At 48.7% G+C, this 22199-nt stretch overlaps 1 protein-coding gene across 1 annotated transcript in view; it reads right to left on the bottom strand.

Moving 5' to 3' along the window:
* Nucleotides 1–699: 699 nt before the first annotated feature.
* The window catches only part of ACP2 (acid phosphatase 2, lysosomal), a 214533-nt gene continuing 193033 nt past the window's right edge, over nucleotides 700–22199 (bottom strand). The window contains exon 11 of the mRNA XM_086959716.1: nucleotides 700–2901. Within this exon, the coding sequence (XP_086815842.1) occupies nucleotides 2771–2901 (131 nt within the window). The 3' untranslated portion in view covers nucleotides 700–2770. The remainder of the gene's footprint in view (nucleotides 2902–22199) is intronic.

Here is a 22199-nt window from a genome sequence, read left to right as displayed (position 1 = left end):
CAAAACAGCTCCCAGGTCCCCTGCAGGACACCCTTGAGTTCAGTGGCCACTCAACACACGTGTAACATGTCTGACACGGAAAGTCAACAGAAAAGGAAACGTAACCCACAGCTTTGCTGAATGTAGAATCCCCCAGCATGTGGTGAAAATGCAGGAGGTTTCTGAAAGTCAGAATGCGGACTAGGTAGGTTTCTACAGCTTTGTTTGCCATGCAAGCACTTTGTCTCATAGTTTTCATATGTTAATAAGGTAGAATACTAGCATGATCGGAGAGTAGTTTTCCTTACACAAGTGGACTTTGGTCCCTGTAGGGCCAGTGTTCCACCATGTGATACTCTGGCCCCTACCCCCAAGACCAGAGTAGCTGTTCAGCATCAATGGTAAAAACTGTACCAAACACCACTCCCTTTGTTCAGACATTGAGTTTCTCTGCTCTGCTCTGACTCAAGCACTGTACCTGTGATCTCATCTTTCTGTCCAGAGCCTTGTGGTGAGAATCCTCTGAGGCCAGCTGAAGCACTCTTCACCTTGATGGGAGCTTAGAAATCAGGCTTCATACAAGAGTCTGGGGCTGGATGTTTTATTCCAAGACAAGCCCTATGTCTGCTAGTTTACTGCTATTCTAGGCCATCACTGCTGACTTTGTAACAATCAAAAATACAACTGCAATATACAGTTTCTAAGAAAGAAAGACAGAAGTGTTGGTAAGGGTTTTCTTTACTCAACTCTCATCAATATTACAAGTAAAAACACAGATTCCCCAATAGAAAGTGAAACCTCTACCCATCCCACACACCTACCACCATTGGCCCCATAGTAGGATCTTGACTTCAGGTTCACTTACTAGTCCTTCGGAATCCTTAGCTAGCAGCTTTTCTATAAAATCATTGCTGTCGGTGTCTAATCTAAATGTAGAGAAGATTTGATGGCAGAAATTAAAACCACTGGGGTGAATCTGCCTCCTCTGCTCCTGGAGATAAAGATGCCAAGAGGTAACCCCACATAAAAGCAACACTAAGTAAAAGATTGTGACACCAAGAGTGATTGGTCGATAAATGCTTCAAGCTTTAAAACTGTACCTTTTTTTAGTGCACATCAACCCCCACATAGTAACAATCAACAGCAGAGTCTCTCTCTTGAGGCATGTAGGTCTGTGTCGGGTATAGTCTAGGCACCTCACATTGTATGAAGAGAGGTTCAGCCATGCACACTGTACCCCGCGCTTCTAGGCAGAGCTCTGTACCTCTCCCATGAGATGAAGCCAGGGCTCAGCCATGCACTGTGCGCCTCACACTTCTCTGCAGAGCTCTGTACCTCTCCCATGAGATGAAGCCAGGGCTCAGCCATGCACTGTGCGCCTCACGCTACTCAACAGAGCTCTGTACCTCTCCCATGAGATGGAGACAGGGCTCAGCCATGCACTGTGCGCCTCACACTTCTCTGCAGAGATCTGTACCTCTCCCATGAGATGAAGCCAGGGCTCAGCCATGCACTGTGCGCCTCACACTACTCAACAGAGCTCTGTACCTCTCCCATGAGATGAAGCCAGGGCTCAGCCATGCACTGTGCGCCTCACGCTACTCAACAGAGCTCTGTACCTCTCCCATGAGATGGAGCCAGGGCTCAGCCATGCACTGTGCGCCTCACACTTCTCTGCAGAGCTCTGTACCTCTCCCATGAGATGAAGCCAGGGCTCAGCCATGCACTGTGCGCCTCACGCTACTCAACAGAGCTCTGTACCTCTCCCATGAGATGGAGCCAGGGCTCAGCCATGCACTGTGCGCCTCACACTTCTCTGCAGAGCTCTGTACCTCTCCCATGAGATGAAGCCAGGGCTCAGCCATGCACTGTGCGCCTCACACTTCTCTGCAGAGCTCTGTACCTCTCCCTTGGGATAGAGCCAGGGTGCAGCCATATATTGGCGTACCTCAGGCTTCTAGGCAGAGCTCTGTACCTCTCCCATGGGATGAAGCCAGGGCTCACTCATACACTGGTGTGCCTCAGAAACCTCTATTTTCCGTGAGATAGAGTAAGGCCTAGGCGTAATCACCGTACCTCACAGAGCTCTGTACCTCTTGTGCAGGATGGAGCCATGCAATATGTGCCTCACGGAGCAGAGCCGAGCTCTCTATGTATTCCACTGCATGGAGCCAGGTGTGTGCCATTCACTAGGTGCCTAGTTTAGTCCACAGAGTTCTGAAGCACTTTGTTGGCGCAGATTTAAAGCCAAGCTGTACCCGGTAGCTCATGCAGTTCAGTAGAGCGCTGAACTTCTCATAACTGTTAAGAGCGCTTCTGAGACCATCCTATGCCTTACACCAATCCTCCTGAATGCATTTAAGTTAAAGAAAAACAATCATTTAAAAACTGGAAAGGTGCCTCCACGATGCACAACTACAGTGGACAGGACAGTCGTCTGCCAGTTCCTTCCTGTTACTCCCATATTCTCGCCCGTCCACTTCCCACTTGCTTGCAGGGCTTCACAACAGTAAAAAAACGACAAGAATAACAGTTCAGGAATGGCGCAAGCATGGATCTGTCACACAGATCTAGATGTTCATAGTGGAGGTCTACTTTTAAGACACAAAATCTCCCAAAACATGTTAAAACCTCATAAAACTTGTAAAAATAAAAGTTGTGCTGCCTCCAGGGCTGAGCAGCCAGTGCGGATACGCCTCTCAACCAAAGCCGGGCAGGGCCTGGACCATCCTCACCACGCGACACTGATCGCCGGCACTCAGTCGAGGAGGGTCAAGGATGTTGGTCATGCTTAGGCTTCCCCCTCGTGGGAAACCTGTTGGTAGCCATCGGGCTGGGACCGCAGGCGGAAGACTAACACCAGAAGCACGGCGATGACCAGGAAAAGGACGACACCACATATAGCCAGTCCAACTACTACTTCTGTGGGGAGGAGGAAGCAGGAGAGGTGACAGAAGAAGCAGGAGAGGTGACCGGGAAGCAGGAGAGGCGACGGGGGAAGCAGGAGAGGCGACGAGGGAAGCAGGAGAGGCGACGAGGGAAGCAGGAGAGGTGACGGGGGAAGCAGGAGAGGTGACGGGGGAAGCAGGAGAGGCGACGGGGGAAGCAGGAGAGGTGACAATGGGAGGTGACAAGGGAAGCAGGGGAGGTGACAAGGAAGCAGGGGAGGTGACAAGGAAGCAGCAGAGGGGATGGTGGAAGCAGGAGAGGTGACGGGAAAGCAGGAGAGGTGACAGGGGAAGTAGGAGAGGTGACAGGGGAAGTAGGAAAGGTGACAGGGGAAGTAGGAGAGGTGACAGGGGAAGTAGGAGAGGACAGGGGAAGTAGGAGAGGACAGGGGAAGTAGGGGAGGTGACAGGGGAAGTAGGGGAGGTGACAGGGGGTAGGAGAGGTGACAGGAAGTAGGAGAGGTGACAGGGGAAGTAGGAGAGGACAGGGGAAGTAGGAGAGGACAGGGGAAGTAGGAGAGGTGACAGGGAAGCAGGAGAGTTGACGGGGGATGCAGGAGAAGTGACACGTAAAGCAGGAGAGGTGATGGGGAAGCATGAGGGGGGAGAGAGAGAGAAAAAAAAAGAAACATAAGAAACTGGATCAGACACCAAATACTTTATTCTCAACAATTTTAGGATCGTCACAAACAATTATTAATCTGTATTGCAATATATTACAATAAGACACAAGTACAGCATCGCATCTGGTGAAGAGGCATAGTGGATCCTATCTACTACTATGCCTGCTATGGCAACAGGGTGGTGCTACAGTAAGTTAGTGCTCACAGCCTCTCCTTACAGTGCCACCTATAAAGGTTGCCATGTTACACAGACTCTGGAAAATCGTAGAGATGAGCACATTTTTCTCATATTCTGAAATATTTTCTCTGAATAGAATTGAAAACAAGATAAGATAATTCTGTAGATAAGACTGCTAGAAATCATCGAACCATAAAAAATTAAAACATCATGGAACCAAACTTAAGTGATGCTTGCGATGATGTTACTCAGCATTCAGTCAATCAGCTGGAGCAGAACAACAGTCAAATAGATGAACAAAGAACAAAAACAAGTAGCATTTCAATCAGTGATCAGGAAATAATAGCATATCTTGGCTTCCAGACTTGCTAAAGTTATAAAATCAATTATCCACCCAGACCAGAGGGGATTTATACCAGGCCGTCAATTAAATGAACTTACCTTTCAAGTAACTGGAGCCATAGATATTGCAATTGAAAAGAAGAAGCCGCTCACCATCGTTGCAATAGACGCGGCTAAAGCGTTCGATCAAGTGAACTGGCTTTTTTTATGGAAGTCGATGATAAAATTTGGCTTCCCAGAGATCTTTGTTAAGGGAATTGAAAACTTTGTATAGGGGCCCGAGAGCTAAGATTTTGGTAAACGGTAGTTTGTCCGACTGGTTGAACATTTTTAGAGGGACAAGGCAGGGTTGTCTCTTATCTCTTCTTCTGTTCAATATATATATTGAGCCTTTTGTTTGTTCCCTAAGACAGGATCCAGTAATCAAACCATTTAAAATAGGTGATCTAACACTCAAGACAGCCCTATATGCAGATGACCTCCTCCTTTACACATCGAACCCAGTGGAAGCAATACCAAGATTATTCAAACTGGCTGAGGATTTTGGTACAGTATCTGGGTATAGTATTAACAGAGATAAAACCGATATAATGTGCTAGAATAACTCTGTCCCTATCCCAGAAGCTAAATCTAAGATCAGATACCTGGGGATCCAACTCACTCAAAAATTGGAAGATACTCCTAAGACCAGCTGGGAAATTGTAATAAAAGAGGTTAAAAAACTCCTGACTAGGTGGAACACCCTGCCTTTAAACATCTATGGCAGGGTGAACTTAATTAAAATGATAATCTTGCCAAAGGTAACGTTTCTCTTTAACTCCATTCCCTTAATCTTTAATAAAAAAGATATTCTTAACCTGCAAGGAAGGATAGGTTCTTTCATCTGGGCCAGGATTGCTTGGAAGAACTTGAGGAGAGGATTAAAACTCGGTGGTTTGGCACTTCCAGACTTACTTCTTTATTGCTACGCCTTCCAATTCAAACATTTTAGACTTTTAGCCAATACGCAGGACTTTACTTCTCAAGGCAGACTTTTCCAGGCTATGCTATTAGACCTTCCACATAGTGCAGATTTCTTTTTGTTTAAATTTGGTGATCAAAAAGTTTTTTTAAAAATTCGCCTGAAGCTTTTGAAGACAGCCCTAGATAATTGGCAACAGATCCGTAAAATATTAGGTATTCATTACTATCACTCTCAAGCCCCAATTTGGGACTCCCCCGGCACCCCGGAATGCCTGATGGATCAATTAGCTCTTCCATTAAGGAGAGCCGGTCTCTCAAAATGGGGGGACCTTTGTGACGCTTCGACATTATTAAACTGGGAATCCCTAGTGAGTTTAACCGGGGGTACCCTCACGAGATTTAAGTTCTACAAACTGTCTGCCTGGTGGGGGAGTCAAAATTGGAATACAGAAGATGAGAGCCCCTTGTTGGAACTAATAAGTAGTAATACGGGAAGGAACGGGGAGACTGCTCAGTGGTATAAAATCTTATTGGGAAGTAAGGATAATTTGGAAGCAGAAATTATTAAATTATGGGATCCCTCCACAGTTCAGATTTCAGACAATTTAGAGGAACTTTGGATAGATTCCTTTAGGATGTCTCAAAAAATTATTAAACCTTCAAACCTGAGAAGAAATCACTTATTCACAATGTACAGGGCTTACTGGACTCCAGCGAAACTTTCTAAAATGTCAACGGTACAATATTCTTGTCCTAGATGTAAGCTTCTAGAAGCTAATGATACACATATGTTTGTCGAATGTCCTGAAATAGGTAACTATTGGAGACAAGTGTGTGGTTTCCTGGAAGAGGTGTTGTTATCTCCATTTATATGTACTCCCAGATTAGTTTTCTTTGGTCTCCAATTTGATTATGATATTAACAGCTATATATCACAGTTTATTAGGTCTCGTGACCTACAATGCGCGCAAGCGCATTGAGGGAGCGAGAATTCAAGTAGCCAAAATCCTCGTCAAACCAAGGGCTTTCTGCTGCGGTTTTCTTGAAGTTCACGTGAATCACGTGAACAAACAAGCACGCGCATCAGGCACTCCTCCCACACCTCACGGACATCTGTTCATTTCTCCTCCCCCTCCCCAGCCAGCTTCCCCCAGGCCCCTGCTGCTTCACACCCAGCCTCTGCACCCTCTGCACTCCCACGCCTGTCGCATTTCTCCTCCCCCCTCCCATTCTCTGCCTTCCCTCCGTCTTGTCTATCACGTGCTTTTCTTATTCTTTCTGTCGGATTTTTCTTTATTTCCTTTCAATTTCTTCCTTTTTGTTTTCTTTCTGTTTCCTGCTTTGTATCCCATGGATCTCGCTTTTCATCTTCTTCCTACACTACACTAATGTTCATGTAAAATCACAGAAAGACCCTGTGAAGTGCCGGGGATCACATTTTGTAGCAAGTAGCTGAATTGCACTTTTAACGAGTGGGTCTTGATGAGGTAACATGCTAATGGCACAGTCCGATTTTGATTTTACAATGACGTCTGCATTATTCAACCATTGGAGAAAGAGCATTTGCATTAATCAACCAATATTCAAACTCCAGCGCTTCCTCAGTCACCGAAAATGTCGCACCGATCCGGTGGGGCAAATGTTACCATTAAACTGATTGATCAGTAAGAATGTCACAGTCCACAATCCCACGTCAGAACTCTACATTTATCTAATCGATGTTTTGGCCTTCACAGGTTTACCGAAGAGCTGCCACGTCTCCTAGTTTTGATATCAGTCTTAATGCCTTCCTTCTCCTCGTTGGCTTGTAGTAACTGTTGTTTCACGAGTGTACGGGACAATCACTTTTAACATTGAGCTTTTATCTTCTGTCCCACCTGGCATGCAAGTGACTCTGCCCCAACCCTCCATTTCGAGTGCTTAGCGCCATCTGCCTATCATAAATCTCCCACTTACTTTCTTGGTGAGACTACGTCTGAGTGGTGCACGTGCCCTTGCAGTGGGCACACTGCAGATCACACCTGCCTGTGCCAGCCATGGTCCCTTTGATCTCCTCAGTCACCCCCAGAACCACAATGTTTCGGTGTACCCCAGACTGGCAAGTCTGGGACCGGGAAGCAGGTCACCACTGCTGTTTATAAACTAACATATACGAAGTGCCTAATGACATCAGCTGCGTGTCTGCATATGTGATCCTGGGAAATTGGTAATTCTTCCCGAAGCTATAAATAGCACTGCTTAATTACACAGCTAATTACCCTGTTGCACAATACTCCCATGGGCAGGAAAAACTGTCTCAATAGTGAGTTCCCATAAAGCAGCCCAGAAGTTTATCCCCACCCCCACAATGCCCCCCCCACCCAAACCTTCGATCTGGGAGAACAAGGCCAGCTAGTTGGCTCAGTGAGTTAAGTGCTCGATGCGGATGGATGTCTGTTGGAGCTGCCAATCACGAGTTCAAATCCTGAAAGGTAACCTCTGCCTTTTCATCCTTCTAGGGTTCATAATTTCAGTCCTATTGAAATGGGGGGGGGATGATAACCACGATTTACAGCACTTAGAACCCTCAAAACTGGAGTGCTGAGCGCTATAGAACAACACAGAGTGGGAAGGGTCAAACAACACAGAGGGGCAATGGTCTGGGGAAGCACACAAGAAAGTCACCTGGAATAAATATGCACTATGCAGTGCTTAAGGAAGAAGAAACAAGAGAGAGCAGTGTGAGGGGGGAAAAGTAGACGGATAAGAGACCGACACGGAGCAGGAGAGGGAAAAGAAGCGCATAAGGGAGATAACTGGAAACACATGCACTCACTGGGAGTTCTTAAGCCTAGAGAACACACAGCAAATAACCTTATCTCTATTGGCAGTCGCTGGAGAAGGTAATGGTGGAGAGGAACACTTCGGGCAGAGGCATAGCCATTCATGGGTACAACAGGTGCAGTGGCACTAGGACCCAGATGCCTGAGGGGTATGCTCAAACCTGACTATTGGATTATTTTATAATTCAGCCAGCAGCCAAGGGACCCATTTCATTCCTTGCACTAGGGCCATTGAAAGGCTGGCTACCCCACTGACCCCCAAGAGCTCTTGGCAAGAGGGATGTAGGAATGCCCGGTAGGAAGGGAGCACAGGGTTATTTCACTTCCCCCCCCTCGCCTCCAGCTTTCATTTTGTGGTGAGGGAGCATACGGGAAATCTTCTCTCCAATGTTCCTTCTGACCGACAGGCAACTGCTTGCGAGTTAGGGTGCAAGTGGGAAAGCTTCAGATGGTGATTGGGGCAATCATAGAGATTAGCGTAGGGGGGGGTAAGAGAAACAAGCACTGGCGTTGCCAATAGGTCTCGCAGTAGGAAAGTTGGAGCTATTACAATTGCAAATAACAATGCCTTTTATTTTTGTTTTCATTTTAAAAACATAAAGGCCTTTGTCATTTACAAAACCAATAGCTCCAACTTTCCTACTGCGAGACCTATTGGCAACGCCAGTGCTTGTTTTTTATGTGGTAGTCCTTGCCAGAAGAGAGATTTGTAAAGAGTGGAAGTCGGAACTCCCTCCAAAATTTGCTGATTGCCTTAAAAACATCATGGCGGTGAGTAGATTTGATACACTATGTGGAGGGGAGAAGTCTGTTAATCTTTGGTCTGCCTTAAAAGCATGGAGTGAGAAATAAAAACTAATAGTCCAATGATTATGCCAGAGGTTATGTGGTCCTGTCCTCCCTATGTAGCAAGAATCATCGTGAGAGGGAGTTGGATGGGTAACAACCCTACCTCTGGGCAAACTTCATCGGCTATCCACAAACATAAGGGCTGGAAAGGAAGGTTTGTGTCAGTGGCCTGAAGAACGCCCATTTAGAGCTAACATCTACTGGTGGCATATATGAGGACAACAAAAAAAAAAAAGGAAATAACAGCATACATGAATCAATGGGGCAGATCCCAAGGAGCAAAACACCACTAAGGAAGTGAAGGACTAATCAAGTGAGGGGCGTGGAAGGGTAAAGCAAAAACAAGTTACTAACTAGTAACAAGAGTTGCATCTTGAGAGCTTTCTATATTCACGTGCTGTGCAGTTTTTCCCTAACTTGAGATTTGGTTCACAAATTTCTTTAAGAACCACAAACATATATTTGAATCTTTAGCAAAGGAGACAGTGAGGCTCCCGAAGACCGTAAAGCGAACGCATCGAATGCTGCACTACATGACCGCCATTTACAGCCTTCGTACTTACCTTTGATGGTTACCCGGGAGGGCTGGCATACCACACCACATGCATTTGAAAAGCACAAATTCAAACCTCAGGGCATCCTGGTGCTCATAACAGGTGTTTATTATTATCTAAATCAATGATACTCATCATCATAAAATATTTATTCGGTTGTAAAAATAACCATAAAAGAATAAAATATCACAGCACATACAATCATACACACTTAAAACGTGCAGAAAAATACAAATGGTTAAAATTATTGACCAAACACCAATAAAAATAGGTTAAAGGTCTCCCATTCAGAATAATGCAATAATCAGATGGGTCTGGAAAGTCTCAAACTCAAAACAGGAAACAGCATCTAAAACATGTTTGTTAGGTTGCAGCTGCAAACTGAGTAGTGCAGGACGTACTTTAGAAATGTTCCTGGGCTTCAACAACAGAATAATAAACTGCTTTCCAGGCACACTAAAATATTTACAGAACATTCCGAAATGTAAAGTGTCCTACGGAGACCTGTTGTCGCAGGGAAACATGGTGCCACGATGAAACCAACCGCTGTGTAACGGGTTAAACCTAAACCTAGCCAAAACAAAACTCTCTCTCAAATTCGGTACCAGGGCTAGGTAAGGCTTCAGGCCCTGAACCATTTTCAGAAGCATATGTCCTCTCACCATGGGATTCATCATCTCTACCTGGTCTTCGATTAACCATGCAAGTTCTAAGAACAAGTCCTTCGCCCCTTTCAAACAAAGAGACAATGATTGGGGATTAAAAAAAGATATCCGCTCGCCCTAGTTTAGCAAAGACTGTCTTCACGTGAACGATCCAGGAAATTCTCTTTTTGTGATCAGGTGACAAGCAGTCTGAAAGAATCTGTCTGTTCAGCTTAAGTCCCTCTCTGGTCCAGCTCTTGATCTGAGGGCGACAATGTCTGCTAAATAGCTTGTTCCAAGCGGAGCGTGGGGAGAAAAGGCCTGGCTGCTTTTAGGGTCCTGGACCTTGAAGTGGATTCTTTCCAATGGAGCATGCGTAGCGCCGGTTTTGCAGAGCTTCGTTTCTAGCTTCCCGTGAGCACCTAGCAGCGGAATCCTGCACGGGCTGCAATTTTGAGATTACATGGAGGGGGGCCCCAGGTAAAGGGCGTTGCTATAGTCTATCCTTGAAAGGATAAGTACTTGAACCAAAGTTTGTTTAGCTTGCTCTAGTAATAGTTGCAACATTTTGCGAATCATTCTTAGTAAGCCAAAACAGAGTGCAATAGTTTTTCTGGCTTGAACTTTGAATGATAGATCTTGATCCAGCCAAACACCCAGGCTTTTTTTCTGTTTTTTGATGTAGGAGCTGGGCCCCTACAGGCAGGCCACGTGGTGCCGGCTTTAAAGATTAGCTGGTTACCAAGCAACATAAGCTCAGTCTTGTCCCTGTTGAGTTTTAATTGGGAAAGACTCATCCAATTAGTGACTTCCTCAAGGCAGTGGTGGAGATCTGGGGCGTATGGTTGGTCTGGGTTAGAGCCACCACCAACTGGGTGTTGTGGGCATATATTACTATATGGATCTCAAAGGGGGTGACCGTCTCCGCCAGTGGACGCATATAGACATTGAAAAGGGCTGGACTCAAGGATGATGCCTGTGGGACTCCACATTTTAGTGGGACTGGTTTAGACAGGGCATCACCTGAGAACACATGGAAACACCTTTCCTACAGAAAGGACATTCTAAGTTCTTGAGATGGTGAGCCACGGTCTGGTGGTTCACTGTGTCGAAGGCCGCGCTAAGGTCTAGGAGTATAATGACGGCTGTGCCTCCCGAGTCGAGAATCTTTCTTGCTTCCTCCACAACCACCAGTAAGGCGGTCTCGGTGCCCTGGCGTGGGTGAAAACTCGTTGGTGAAGGGTGGAACAGGTGATTAGATTCCAGAAACGTGGAAAGGGTATGGCTGACTATTTTCTCTGCGATTTTGCCAATTCAGCGAGATAGGGCGATAGTTGCCCAAGTCTGCCGGGTCAAAGTTGGGTTTTTTGAGCAGAACTTTTACCATAGCCTTCTTCCAGTCAGGGGGGACGGTCCCGAATGAGAGGGACGAGTTGATCAGACAGGTCATAGTGGCGGCTACAGTAGATGCTGACAACTTTAAAACATTAAGAGGTGCACAGTCCAATGGTGACCCTGATTTAACCTTAGTTAAAGTGGCTAAGAATGACTCCTGAGTCAGCGGTGTGAAGCTCTCCAAGTTGTATGTATCTCCAGGTTGGCCTGCAGCAGTCGTCTCGAGAGTGTCATTATCGTTGTGAGGGAGGTGTTTAAGAATATTGTGAACCTTGGTGGCAAAGAATTCTGCCAGTTCATTGCAGTGGTCTCCTGACGGATCGGGAGGCCGCCGTGGGATCTGGAGCTTTAAGACGTTTTTTTGCAATCCGAAAGGTCTCTCTGGAGGAATTGGCAGCCCCAGAGATCTTTCCTGCATTATAGGAGGCTTGAGCTTGTTTTATTTCAGCCTTGTAATTTCCAATGGCTATCCTATATTCCTGTTTCTTTGCAGCCGAGAAATTCTTCCTCTAGATCCTCTCTAGGCGTTTGCATTTTTGTTATAGCGCCCGCAGTACAATGGAGAACCATGCGGTCTTGTTGCAACCTTTTTTTTCTGGATTAGTTTCTTTGGAAGCACTGTGTTCAGTGCATCCTCTATCCAGTGTGTAAACTTCAGATAATCTGTGCTAGGATTAAGTTCCAAATTAGGTTCGGTATTTTTCATTACCTGAATCTACTGTTCCAACTGGAGTTTGGATCAAAGTCGCACCAGAGTTCGCGTTGGGTGTGAGTGCGGTGTGAGGGTAGATGGGGACCATACTGTGGAAATAAGGGAATGGTCACACCATGGTATGGGCGTGGGCACTTTGGCACTAAGGTCCATCAGGTTAGAGAAGATAGGATCCAGGAGGTGACCCTTGATATGAGTCGCTTGGGAGACTTTCTGGTGTAGTTGGCATGCTGTCAGGTCTTGCGTTAGTTCGCTCGATGATGATGCTGAAGGATCATCAAAGTGCAAATTGAAGTCTCCCAGCAGAGTAAAGTTAGCCGAGGAGCTAGCCAAGGTTATACCAGTCTCCATCCAACGGTCCAGGTGGGCGGTAGATAAGAATGCTTGAGAATGACAGTAAGGGGGTAAATTTGATTGTAAAATGAACATTCTCACAATTTAAAATAAGACTACCTAGTAGTCTACAGACCACGTGATCTTTATATATTATGGCAATCCCGCCGCCCATCCCCAACATTCTGTCTTTTCTCTGGATTAAGTATCTCGGGGGAAGTGCCTGGACCGTGTCAGGTTCTGAGCAGGGGTTTAACCAAGTGTGCGTGAGGAACAAAACCTCCGGCCCCAGATCTGTTAGCAGCGTGAAAATCTCGGCCGTGTGTTTAGGCAGGGATCTGCAATGAAGCAAAAGGAGCTGATAGGTGGGGCCCCTTGGAGCCACGTGGGAGACCCGCAGGATAAATCTGAAACTGCCTGATACTTGTCCAGCTGAGACCAGGAGTTTCATTTAGCTGCTTCAGCACAGAGCTAGAATAATGAAACATTTCTGGGGGCTCAGATGCAGGGGTTCTGTCCCCTGGTCCCGGACGGGTGCAGACAGGCTTGCCTTAAGCGCCTTCGGCGCGCCAGCTGAGCGGTCGTGCCATCTGGCGTATTTGAGCTGTCAGCTGAGCGTCAGGTTCAGCAGCTAGAACGCTGACCCGGCACCAAACTCAGCATGATCCCTAATCCCTTGGATTCCCTCACTTCCCCTGGAGCATTGAATACAGCTCCAAGTGACAGAATAAAACAGTTAGCGTGTACTAGCAGCAAATTGCAATTTTTAAAAACGGGGTAACAGGGTAATGACGTCTTTTGGAAGTTCAAAAGCCACAGAATCCAGAACGGATACTGTTAAACGCCCCAATTCACCAACTCCTAAGGACAGGTATGATCCTCTGTCTCAGCCGATCCCGAGAAAGTAACTGGGTAACCTGCATCCGTGCCATTTGAGCCAGGTGTTCTAACTGCAGGTGGTGATGCACTTGTTTCCCTTGAAACGAGTGGCTCATAGCGGTCATTGTCAAGCAGCTACAGGCCCAAGGGACAACTTTGAAAAGGGGCCACTAATGGACTCATCAACTGGGCTATGTCCACGGAAGCCAGCGCTGGCAGAGCCAGGCAAATATCTAGTGCCCATTCCAAGGGGCACCAGAGGTGGTGAAACACCGATAGCACAAGGGTAAACCAGGCTGGTCAGAATGACACTGACCAATCAAGGCCAATTCTTGAAAGCACGAGGATTCAAAAGATTCAAAGCTTGTGCTCACGGCACAGCTGGAGCGCTGGTATTTCCAGTGGGCTGGCAAAGACAAGATTCTTTGCGGAGGAACAAAAAGAGCATCAGAATGCCGCAAATGAGGAATAACAGCAGCGGGAAACCTCGGAACACACTGGAAAAAAGGGAATGAATAAAAACTGGTATTACTCCAAAGATTGTCTAGAAGGAAATGACTAAGCCGGAACCTATAACTTAATAAAAAGCGAGCAAGACCGGCTGTTTTGGAAACATTTAAAATGTGATGGACTAATTCACCACATGTAATGGGAAGTTAGTGTTTAGCAATGAAATGGTTACTTACCAGTAGGAGTAGTTTTGCAGCTTGAAGAGTTTCCTGGATCCACATGCTGTGCATTACTCTGCCATCTAGTGGTTGGGTCCGGAATAGTCTTTGTTTTTGTTCTGGTTTTTTTCTTCTCTTCTGGGCGTCGTCGACCACCGCGTGACATCAGACGGCGCCCTGGAGGTTGTTGTCCATGGTAGCCATCTTTGGATTTCTGTGTTTTAGTAATATAGTTCTTTAGATTGTACTTTAGAGAATTGTTAGATATGTTTCCTCACCTGTTTTTATTCCTTATAGGGGAGGCTGGGTGGGTCACATGTGAATTCTGAGAACTCTTCAAGCTGCAAAACTACTCCTACTGGTAAGAAACCATTTCATTTTGCAGCGTGAATCCTTTTCTGGATTCACATGCTGTGCATCAGATTAGGTAGTGGTTTCTCCCTTCTTGGGGAGGCTGTGGTTAGAGGAAGACTTTGTGAGCAGGTGTCCACGTACCTTGTGTCCTATTAGTGCTTATTTATTCATCTGTCCACACAGTAATGTTTGGTGCAGAGGTGTGTGGATGCCCATGACGCTGCTGCACATAGAGAGTCTATGGGCACATTAGCCATGAACACAAGAGTTGGTCCTTTTTTTCTAGTTGAGTGAGCTCTCGGTTGTTCATTTTGGCTTTTCCCTGCGGTGCCATAGCATAGTTGGATGGTTTGGACTATCCATCTTGAAATTGTTGTTTTTGTGACAGGCGCCCCTGTGTTAGTATGTGAGCAGGCGAACTTGTTCTGTTCTCTGTGGATAGCACAGTAGAGCCCTCCTTACATCCAGGGTGTAGAGAGGCTCCTTTCCCCTCTTGGTTGCGAGTCTTTGAAGAAGACTGGTAGGAGAATACTTTGATTTAAGTGATACTTGGACACAACTTTTGGTAAGATTATGGTTTTGTTTTTAGGATAACTTTGCCTTTATGGATTTGCATGTGTGGTTCTTGTATGGTTAACACTTATAGCTCACTCACTCTTCTTAAGGATGTAATGGCAATTAGAAATGCTGTCTTTAAAGTGATATGCTTGAGGTCTGTCTCATGCATGGGCTCAAATGGTTCAGTTTTAAGTTGTTTGAGGACTGTATTTAAACTCCACATGGGGGCTGGAGCTGTCCTTGGGGGAACAATTATTTTAGACCCCTCTAGGAACCTTTTAATGACAGGTCTTCTGTAGACACTTTGCATGACTTTTCCCTGGTGTAAGCTAGGATGGCTGCGAGGTGCCTTTATGCTTGAGTAGTTGATATGACTGTCTAGGAGGTGAGTTAGGTATATGATCATTGTTTCTTGTGTGTTGATTGAGTTAATTTGGTTGTTTGCAGTGCACCAAGTGGTGTATAGCTACCATTTTGCAGGATAGCATTCTCTTGTCATTGGTTTTCTTGCTTCCTTTAGGATTTCCATTGTTCTAAGGCAAGTTTAGGTGACCAAACTCTACGTATTCAGGTGGCAGGCCACTAGGTGACCCTTAAACCGGTCACTACACTCACCGCACGGCCCCCGTGTGCCCTGGTCACCGCTGCTGCCTTCTCGCCGCTGCCTCCTGCTGCCTCGGCTCCCTCCCTCAGGTTTGCCCCCTCGCCGCTTCCTGTGTCTGTTTTTCCCGCCGATCCCTCCGTGACTGCTTTTTTCCCGCCCTTGTCCCCCTCCGCTCACCGCCGCCGCTCCTCTGCAGCCCCGCCCCCTTCCTTCTCCCCGGTCCCCATTCGCCACCCCGCTCCCGCCTCCCAGCTGCTCCTCCCTCCCACTTGGCCATATATGGCGGGGATCGCACGGCAGTGAGCTGTGACCCTTAACCCGGTCACCCCACTCAGTGCACGGACCCCGTGTGCCCTGGTCACTGCTGCTGCCATCTAGCCGCTGCCTCCTGCTGCCTGGGCTCCCGCCCTCAGGCTTGCCCCCTCGCCGCTTCCTGTGTCTGTTTTTCCCGCCGATCCCTCCGTGACTGCTTTTTTCCCGCCCTTGCCCCCCCCCGCTCACCGCCGCTGCTCCTCTGCAGCACCGCCCCCTTCCTTCTCCCCGGTCCCTCCCCATTCGCCACCCCGCTCCCGCCTCCCAGCTGCTCCTCCCTCCCACTTGGCCATATATGGCGGGGACCGCGCGGCAGTGAGCTGTGACCCTTAACCCGGTCACCCCACGGCCCCTGTGTGCCCTGGTCACCGCTGCTGCCTTCTCGCCGCTGCCTCCTACTGCCTCCTGCTGCCTGGGCTCCCGCCCTCAGGCTTCCCCCCTCCCCGCTTCCTGTGTCTGTTTTTCCCACCGGTCCCTCCGTGACTGCTTTTTTCCCCACCCTTGTCCCCCTCCCGCTCACCGCCGCCGCTCCTCTCCCCGGTCCCCATTCGCCACCCCGCTCCCAGTTGCTCCTCCCTCCCACTTCGCCATATATGGTGGGGACCGCGCGTACGCGCTGCGGGCGCGCCGATTGTGCGCCAAAGGCAAGCCCATCTGCACCCGTCCGCGCCTGGACTGTACCCAGCACCAGGACCCCTGGCCCCCGACGCTGTCAGCCCACACGACGGACCTACGACGCCACCATCCTCAACGCACTCAAACCCGGTCGGAACCCCGCCTGCTACCAAGCCACCCCAAACGTACCCATGGACCCTTCACCTACCAAGCCTGCAATTTCACCTGCCTCCGGACCTGCACCGCACCCGAAAGGCCAGGCTCCAGCAACAACCACCTCAAGTGCGTCCTGCTCAAAACCCGCTCCATCCACAGACACGCCGTTAAACTCTGGAACCTGCTCGACACAACATCACCAGACGTCGCCTTCCTCACGGAAACCTGGATGAACGCCTCTTCAGCGCCTGACATCATCATAGCCATCCCGGACGGATACAAGATCACCCGGAGGGACCACGTCAACCAGACCGGAGGAGGCATCGCCATCGTCCATAGAAACACCATCCGCGTCACGACCAACTCCGACGACACCCTCACCGCCGCAGAGCACCTTCACTTCCAGATACACACCGACCCCAAGACCACCCTCAGAGACACTCATCTACAGACCCCCGGGACCACGCACACAATTCAGCCGAAGCCATCGCAGACTTTATCAGCCCGCACGCCCTCACCTCCCCAGACTACATCCTCCTAGGGGACCTCAACTTCAAACCTGGTGAACAACAATGACAGCAATACCACCACCCTGCTAGACAACCTCGCCAACCTCTGACTCAAGCAACTGGTGAACACCCCCACCTACTACGCCGGCCACACGCTTGACCCCGTCTTCTCCTCCAGCAAGCACATCTCCTTCAGCCACTCCACCGGACTTCATTGGACTGATCACAGCTGCGTCCACTTCAACTTCAGGAGAACCACGACCCACCACCACTCGCAACAGGTTCCCCGCAGGAGCTGGAGCAAGATCACCACTGACCAGCTCATCACTTCCCTCAGCCAGAACCCTCCCGCCAACCCAACGGACCCCAACGAAGCTGCCCGCAACTTCACACAGTGGCTCATCAACTGCGCCGATGACCTCGCACCTCTGAAGAACCCACCCAGCAGACCCGGCAGCAAGAAAGCCTCGTGGTTCACCAACGAACTCATAACCTCCAAGAAGAACTGCCGCACCCTCGAAAAAGCCTGGCGCCACGACCAGACCACAGGAAACATGACAGCCCTCAAGAACGCCACCCGCACACACCACCAGCTGATCTGCACCACCAAAAGAACAACATTCAAAGAACGACTGGACAACAACACTCACAACAGCAAGGAACTCTTCAGCATCGTCAAAGAGCTCTCCAACCCCAGAGCCGGAAACAACGATATCACACCCTCGCAAGACCTCTGCGACTCGCTCGCCTCATTCTTCCACCGCAAGATCACCGACATACACAACAGCTTCGGCGCACAGACCACGCACCCAACCACCGAACCAACGCCCCCCACCACCACCCTCTGTAATTGGACCCCGGACACCACCCGCACGATGAACACTATCCACTCTGGATCCCCAACCGACCCCTGCCCCCACTACGTCTTCAACAAGGCTGACTTCATCATCGCACCCCAACTCCGGGACATCATCAACATCTCCTTCACCATCGCCACTTTCCCGGGGAGCTGGAAGCATGCCGAGCTCAGCACCCTCCTGAAGAAACCGACAGCGGACCCCACCGACCTCAAGAACTTCCGCCCCATCTCGCTCCTCCCTTTTCCTGCCAATGTCATCGAGAAGACCGTCAACAAACAGCTCGCCGCCTTCCTCAAGACGAACCGATCCCTCGACCCCTCAAACTCCGGTTTCCGAGCCAATCACAGCACTGAGACCGCCCTCATCGCAGCCACCGACAACATCAGATCCCTGCTCGACAACGGGGAAACAGCCGCCTTCATCCTCCTGGACCTCTCTGCAGTGTTCGACACAGTTTGCCACCGCACACTTATACAGCGCCTCAGCAACACCGGAATCCAAGAGAAGGCACTGGAGTGGATCATCTCGTTCCTCGCCGGAAGAACCCAGAGAGTCCGCCTTCCCCCATTCCGATCTGCAGCCACCGAAGTCATCTGCGGCATACCTCAAGGATCCTCGCTCAGCTCCACCCTCTTCAACGTCTACATGAGCCCCCTCGCAGCCATCGCACACCAACACAACCTTAACATCATTTCCTACGCCGACGACACCCAGCTGATCCTCTCTCTCACCAACGACCCCGCCATCGCCAGAGCCAGCCTACACGAAGGAATGAAAGAAGTCGCCGAGTGGATGAAGAACAGCCACCTGAAACTGAACTCAGACAAGACTGACGTCCTCATCCTGGGATCATCCCCCTCCGCCTGGGACGACTCCTGGTGGCCCCCTGCCCTGGGCACCACCCCCAAGCCAACAAAACACGCACGCAACCTGGGCTTCATCCTGGACTCCTCCCTCTCGATGACCAAACAAGTCAATGCCCTCTCGTCATCCTGTTTCAACACCCTGCGCATGCTCCGAAAGATCTTTCGATGGATCCCCACTGAAACCAGGAAGACGGTCACCCAGGCCCTCGTCACCAGCCGACTGGACTACGGGAACACCCTCTATGCTGGAACCACAGCCAAACTACAGAAAAGACTCCAGCGCATACAGAACGCCTCTGCATGACTCGTCCTGGACATCCCCCACCACAACCACATCTCCACCCATCTGAGAGACCTGCACTGGCTCCCCGTCAGCAAGAGGATCACGTTCAGGATCCTCACACACGCACACTAGGCTCTCCACGACATGGGCCCCAAATACCTCAACAACCGCCTCACTTTCTACACGCCCACTCGCCAGCTGCGATCGACCAGCCTCGCCCTCGCCACCGTACCACACATTCGCAGAGCCACCGCGGGAGGAAGATCCTTCTCCTACCACAACGGCCCCCACAACGCTAAGGATGCCTGGCTTCCACCTTGGGGGTGCCCAGGAGTGGACGCCTCAGGGAAAGCCAGGATGGGTTCCACAGCGGTATTCGTACAAGCGCCTTGAGACCCTTGCGGGTGAGTAGTGCGCTATACAAGTATCAATTTACATTTACATTGTACTACCTGGCGGCCAAGACATGGAACTCCCTCCCCATCCACCTACGGCTGACCCAGGACCATCTCTCCTTCAGGAAGCAACTCAAGACCTGGCTTTTTGAGCAGTAACCGACCCCTCCCCCCAGCGTCTTGAGACCCTAGCGGGTGAGTAGCGCGCTATATAAATCTGATTGATTGATTATTTGATAGGCCTACCGTCGCCGGCTCCGGGCGGAAGAGTTGGCCCTGCTGCATTGTTAGTAGGTCATTGTCTGCTCCGAGTTTGATTATTCGTCCTTTCGACAGTTCTTGAGTGCCATGTCAGTTTTGGCCACTGTGGGGCAATGACAATTAGGTTTGTCCCCGGTTCTCTTGCCTTTTCCACTACTTTTTGAATTAGGAGTATTGGTGGAAAAGTTTATGAAAATGCCCCTGACCAATCTAGTGACTGGGCATTCCCTTGACAGGTAGTGAAGAAACTTTAAGGCAAAGAACTGGCATTTCCTGTTCTGTATTGTGGCAAACAGGTCTGTCTCTTGGGTCCCTCAGAGTTTGAAGATGTATTGTATTGTGCTTCAATTCCCACTCGTGGGAGCAGCTGTTCTGCCTGCTCAGTAAATTTGCTGTTGTGTTGTACATTCCCAGTAGGTGCATTGTTTGCAGATTGATTCCTTGAGAAATTGCCCATTGCCAGATCTGTTGTGCTAGTTTGCTTAGTGGGAATGATTTTGTACCTCCCTGTTTGTGGAGGTAAAACATTGTGGTGGTGTTGTCTGTTTAAATCAAGACAGTCTTTGCGTGAATATGTTTCTAGAACATTTTTAATGCTAAGAATACTGTTTTCATTTCCAGATAATTGATGTGTTTTATGGATTTGAGGTCGTTCCACTGGCCTCGTATCTTGGAAGTGCACTCCAAATCCGTTGAGGGATGTGTCTGTAGTGATTGTCACAGAAGGAGTTGGGCTCTCAAAAGGTCTTCCCTGTGTTATGTTGTTGGATGCCCACCATTGTATCTCTGCTTGCAGCTTGTGCGTAACAACCACTAGATCCTCCCAACTCCCTGTGGCTTGAGACCAGTTGTTGGTAAGCCATTCCTGGATGGGGCGCATATGGAGGTGGGAATGAGGAATGAGTGAGATGTATGACGCCATCATGCCCATGAGCTTCATGACTCTCCTCACTGTCAGAGACTGACCCTTCTGATAGAGGAAAGTTTCTTGTTTGATGGCTTGTATACTCTTTTGTGTAGGGTAAGCCCGTGCAAGTTTTGAGTCGAGCCTTGCACCTAGGAGTGGTTTTTTTTTCCGGCCTTGTGGAGGATTACTTGTGATTTATTGAGAATCCTAATGCTTGGAGCGTGTGCATTGATGTCTGAACCTGGCTTAGACATTTTGGTTTTGTGTCTGCTTTTATAAGGCAGTCATCTAGGTAAAGGTAGACGTGCATTCCGTCCTTTTGCAGGTGTGCCGCGACTGCAGCTAGGCACTTGGCGAATGCATGTGGTGCTGATTTTATTCTGAAAGGGAGTCCTTTGAACTGGTAGTGTGTTCCCTTGTGTAGGAACCGGAGATATTTCCTGTGATTTTGTTCTCGGGGATGTGTAAATAGGCATCCTTGAGATCTATTGTTGCCATGTAATCTCCCCTTTGAATTTGGGGTATTATTCCTTGTAGTGTAGCCATTTTAAAGTGCTGCGGCAGAATGAATTTATGAACCTTAGGTCCAGTATTGGCCTTAGCGAGAGGTCCGGGAACTAGGAATAGGGAGAGTTGTTTACCTTGAAAAGGTCTTGCCTTGGTACAATTTCTATTCTTGTTTTGAAGAAGCTCCTTGATTTCTGAATGTTATTGTATACGCTCTGATTTGAGGAACTTTTTTATCCTTAGGGGATTCACTGGTGGCGTTTTTGTCAGTTCTATGCAATACCCATATTTTACCAAATGTAATATTCAATTGTCTGTGGTGATTTCGTCACTGTTGCAGGTATTGTGATATCCTGCCTCCCACTGGGGTTTGTGGGGGTCTTTTCTGTGCAGGTGTCAATTTGTGCCATTTCCTCTTCCTGGAAAAGACTGCTTTGGCTGTTGTGGCCGGTTTTGCTATCCTGCTTGTTAATGCGTTTGTTGACAATTCCCTTGGCCCCTCTTTGTTGCAGGGCTCCCATGGCTCTTGCAGTTTTGTTGTCTTTTTTAATCTGCTGGAGAGATTAATCTACTTCCTTTCCAAATAGTGCATTTCCAGTAAACAGTCTGTTGATGATGGAGGTTTGCACTTCTAGTTTAAAGTCGGATATTCTAAGCCAGGCATGCCTTCTTAGTGTGGTGCCTGTACACATTTGTCTGCTAGTAGTGTCTGCTGCATCGAGTGCTAATTTAAGGCATGTGTTTGCTCTGTGTTTGGCTTCTTGGACAATAGTTTTTGCCCTTTTCTTGTCCTCTTCCCGGAGCTTGTTGATGAGCTCCTCGATGTCATCCCATTGCTGGTGTCCGTACCTGTTCAGCAGGGCATCTGAGTCTGCGATGCACCATAACATCGCTGCTTCCTCCATTTTTCCCATATCCATCTGCTTGCTTTCCTTCTCTGGAGGTGGTCCACTGTTAGAGAGGGCATTTGCTCTTCTCCTGGCACTGGTGACAATAATGGAGTCAGGCACTGTACTTGCCTGGATATACATAGGGTCCTTGGAAGAGGGTTTGTACTTCTTTTCGACCCTTGGTGTCACCCCCTTGCGTGAGGCTGGCTCTTTGAAGGCTTCTTGCTCTGATC

The sequence above is a fragment of the Lissotriton vulgaris genome, chromosome 2_2, assembly GCF_964263255.1.
Source record: "Lissotriton vulgaris chromosome 2_2, aLisVul1.2, whole genome shotgun sequence".
NCBI classification, from domain to species: domain Eukaryota; kingdom Metazoa; phylum Chordata; class Amphibia; order Caudata; family Salamandridae; genus Lissotriton; species Lissotriton vulgaris.
The sequence above is the reverse complement of the archived record's forward strand: the minus strand, read 5'-3'. Positions and strand labels throughout refer to the sequence as shown.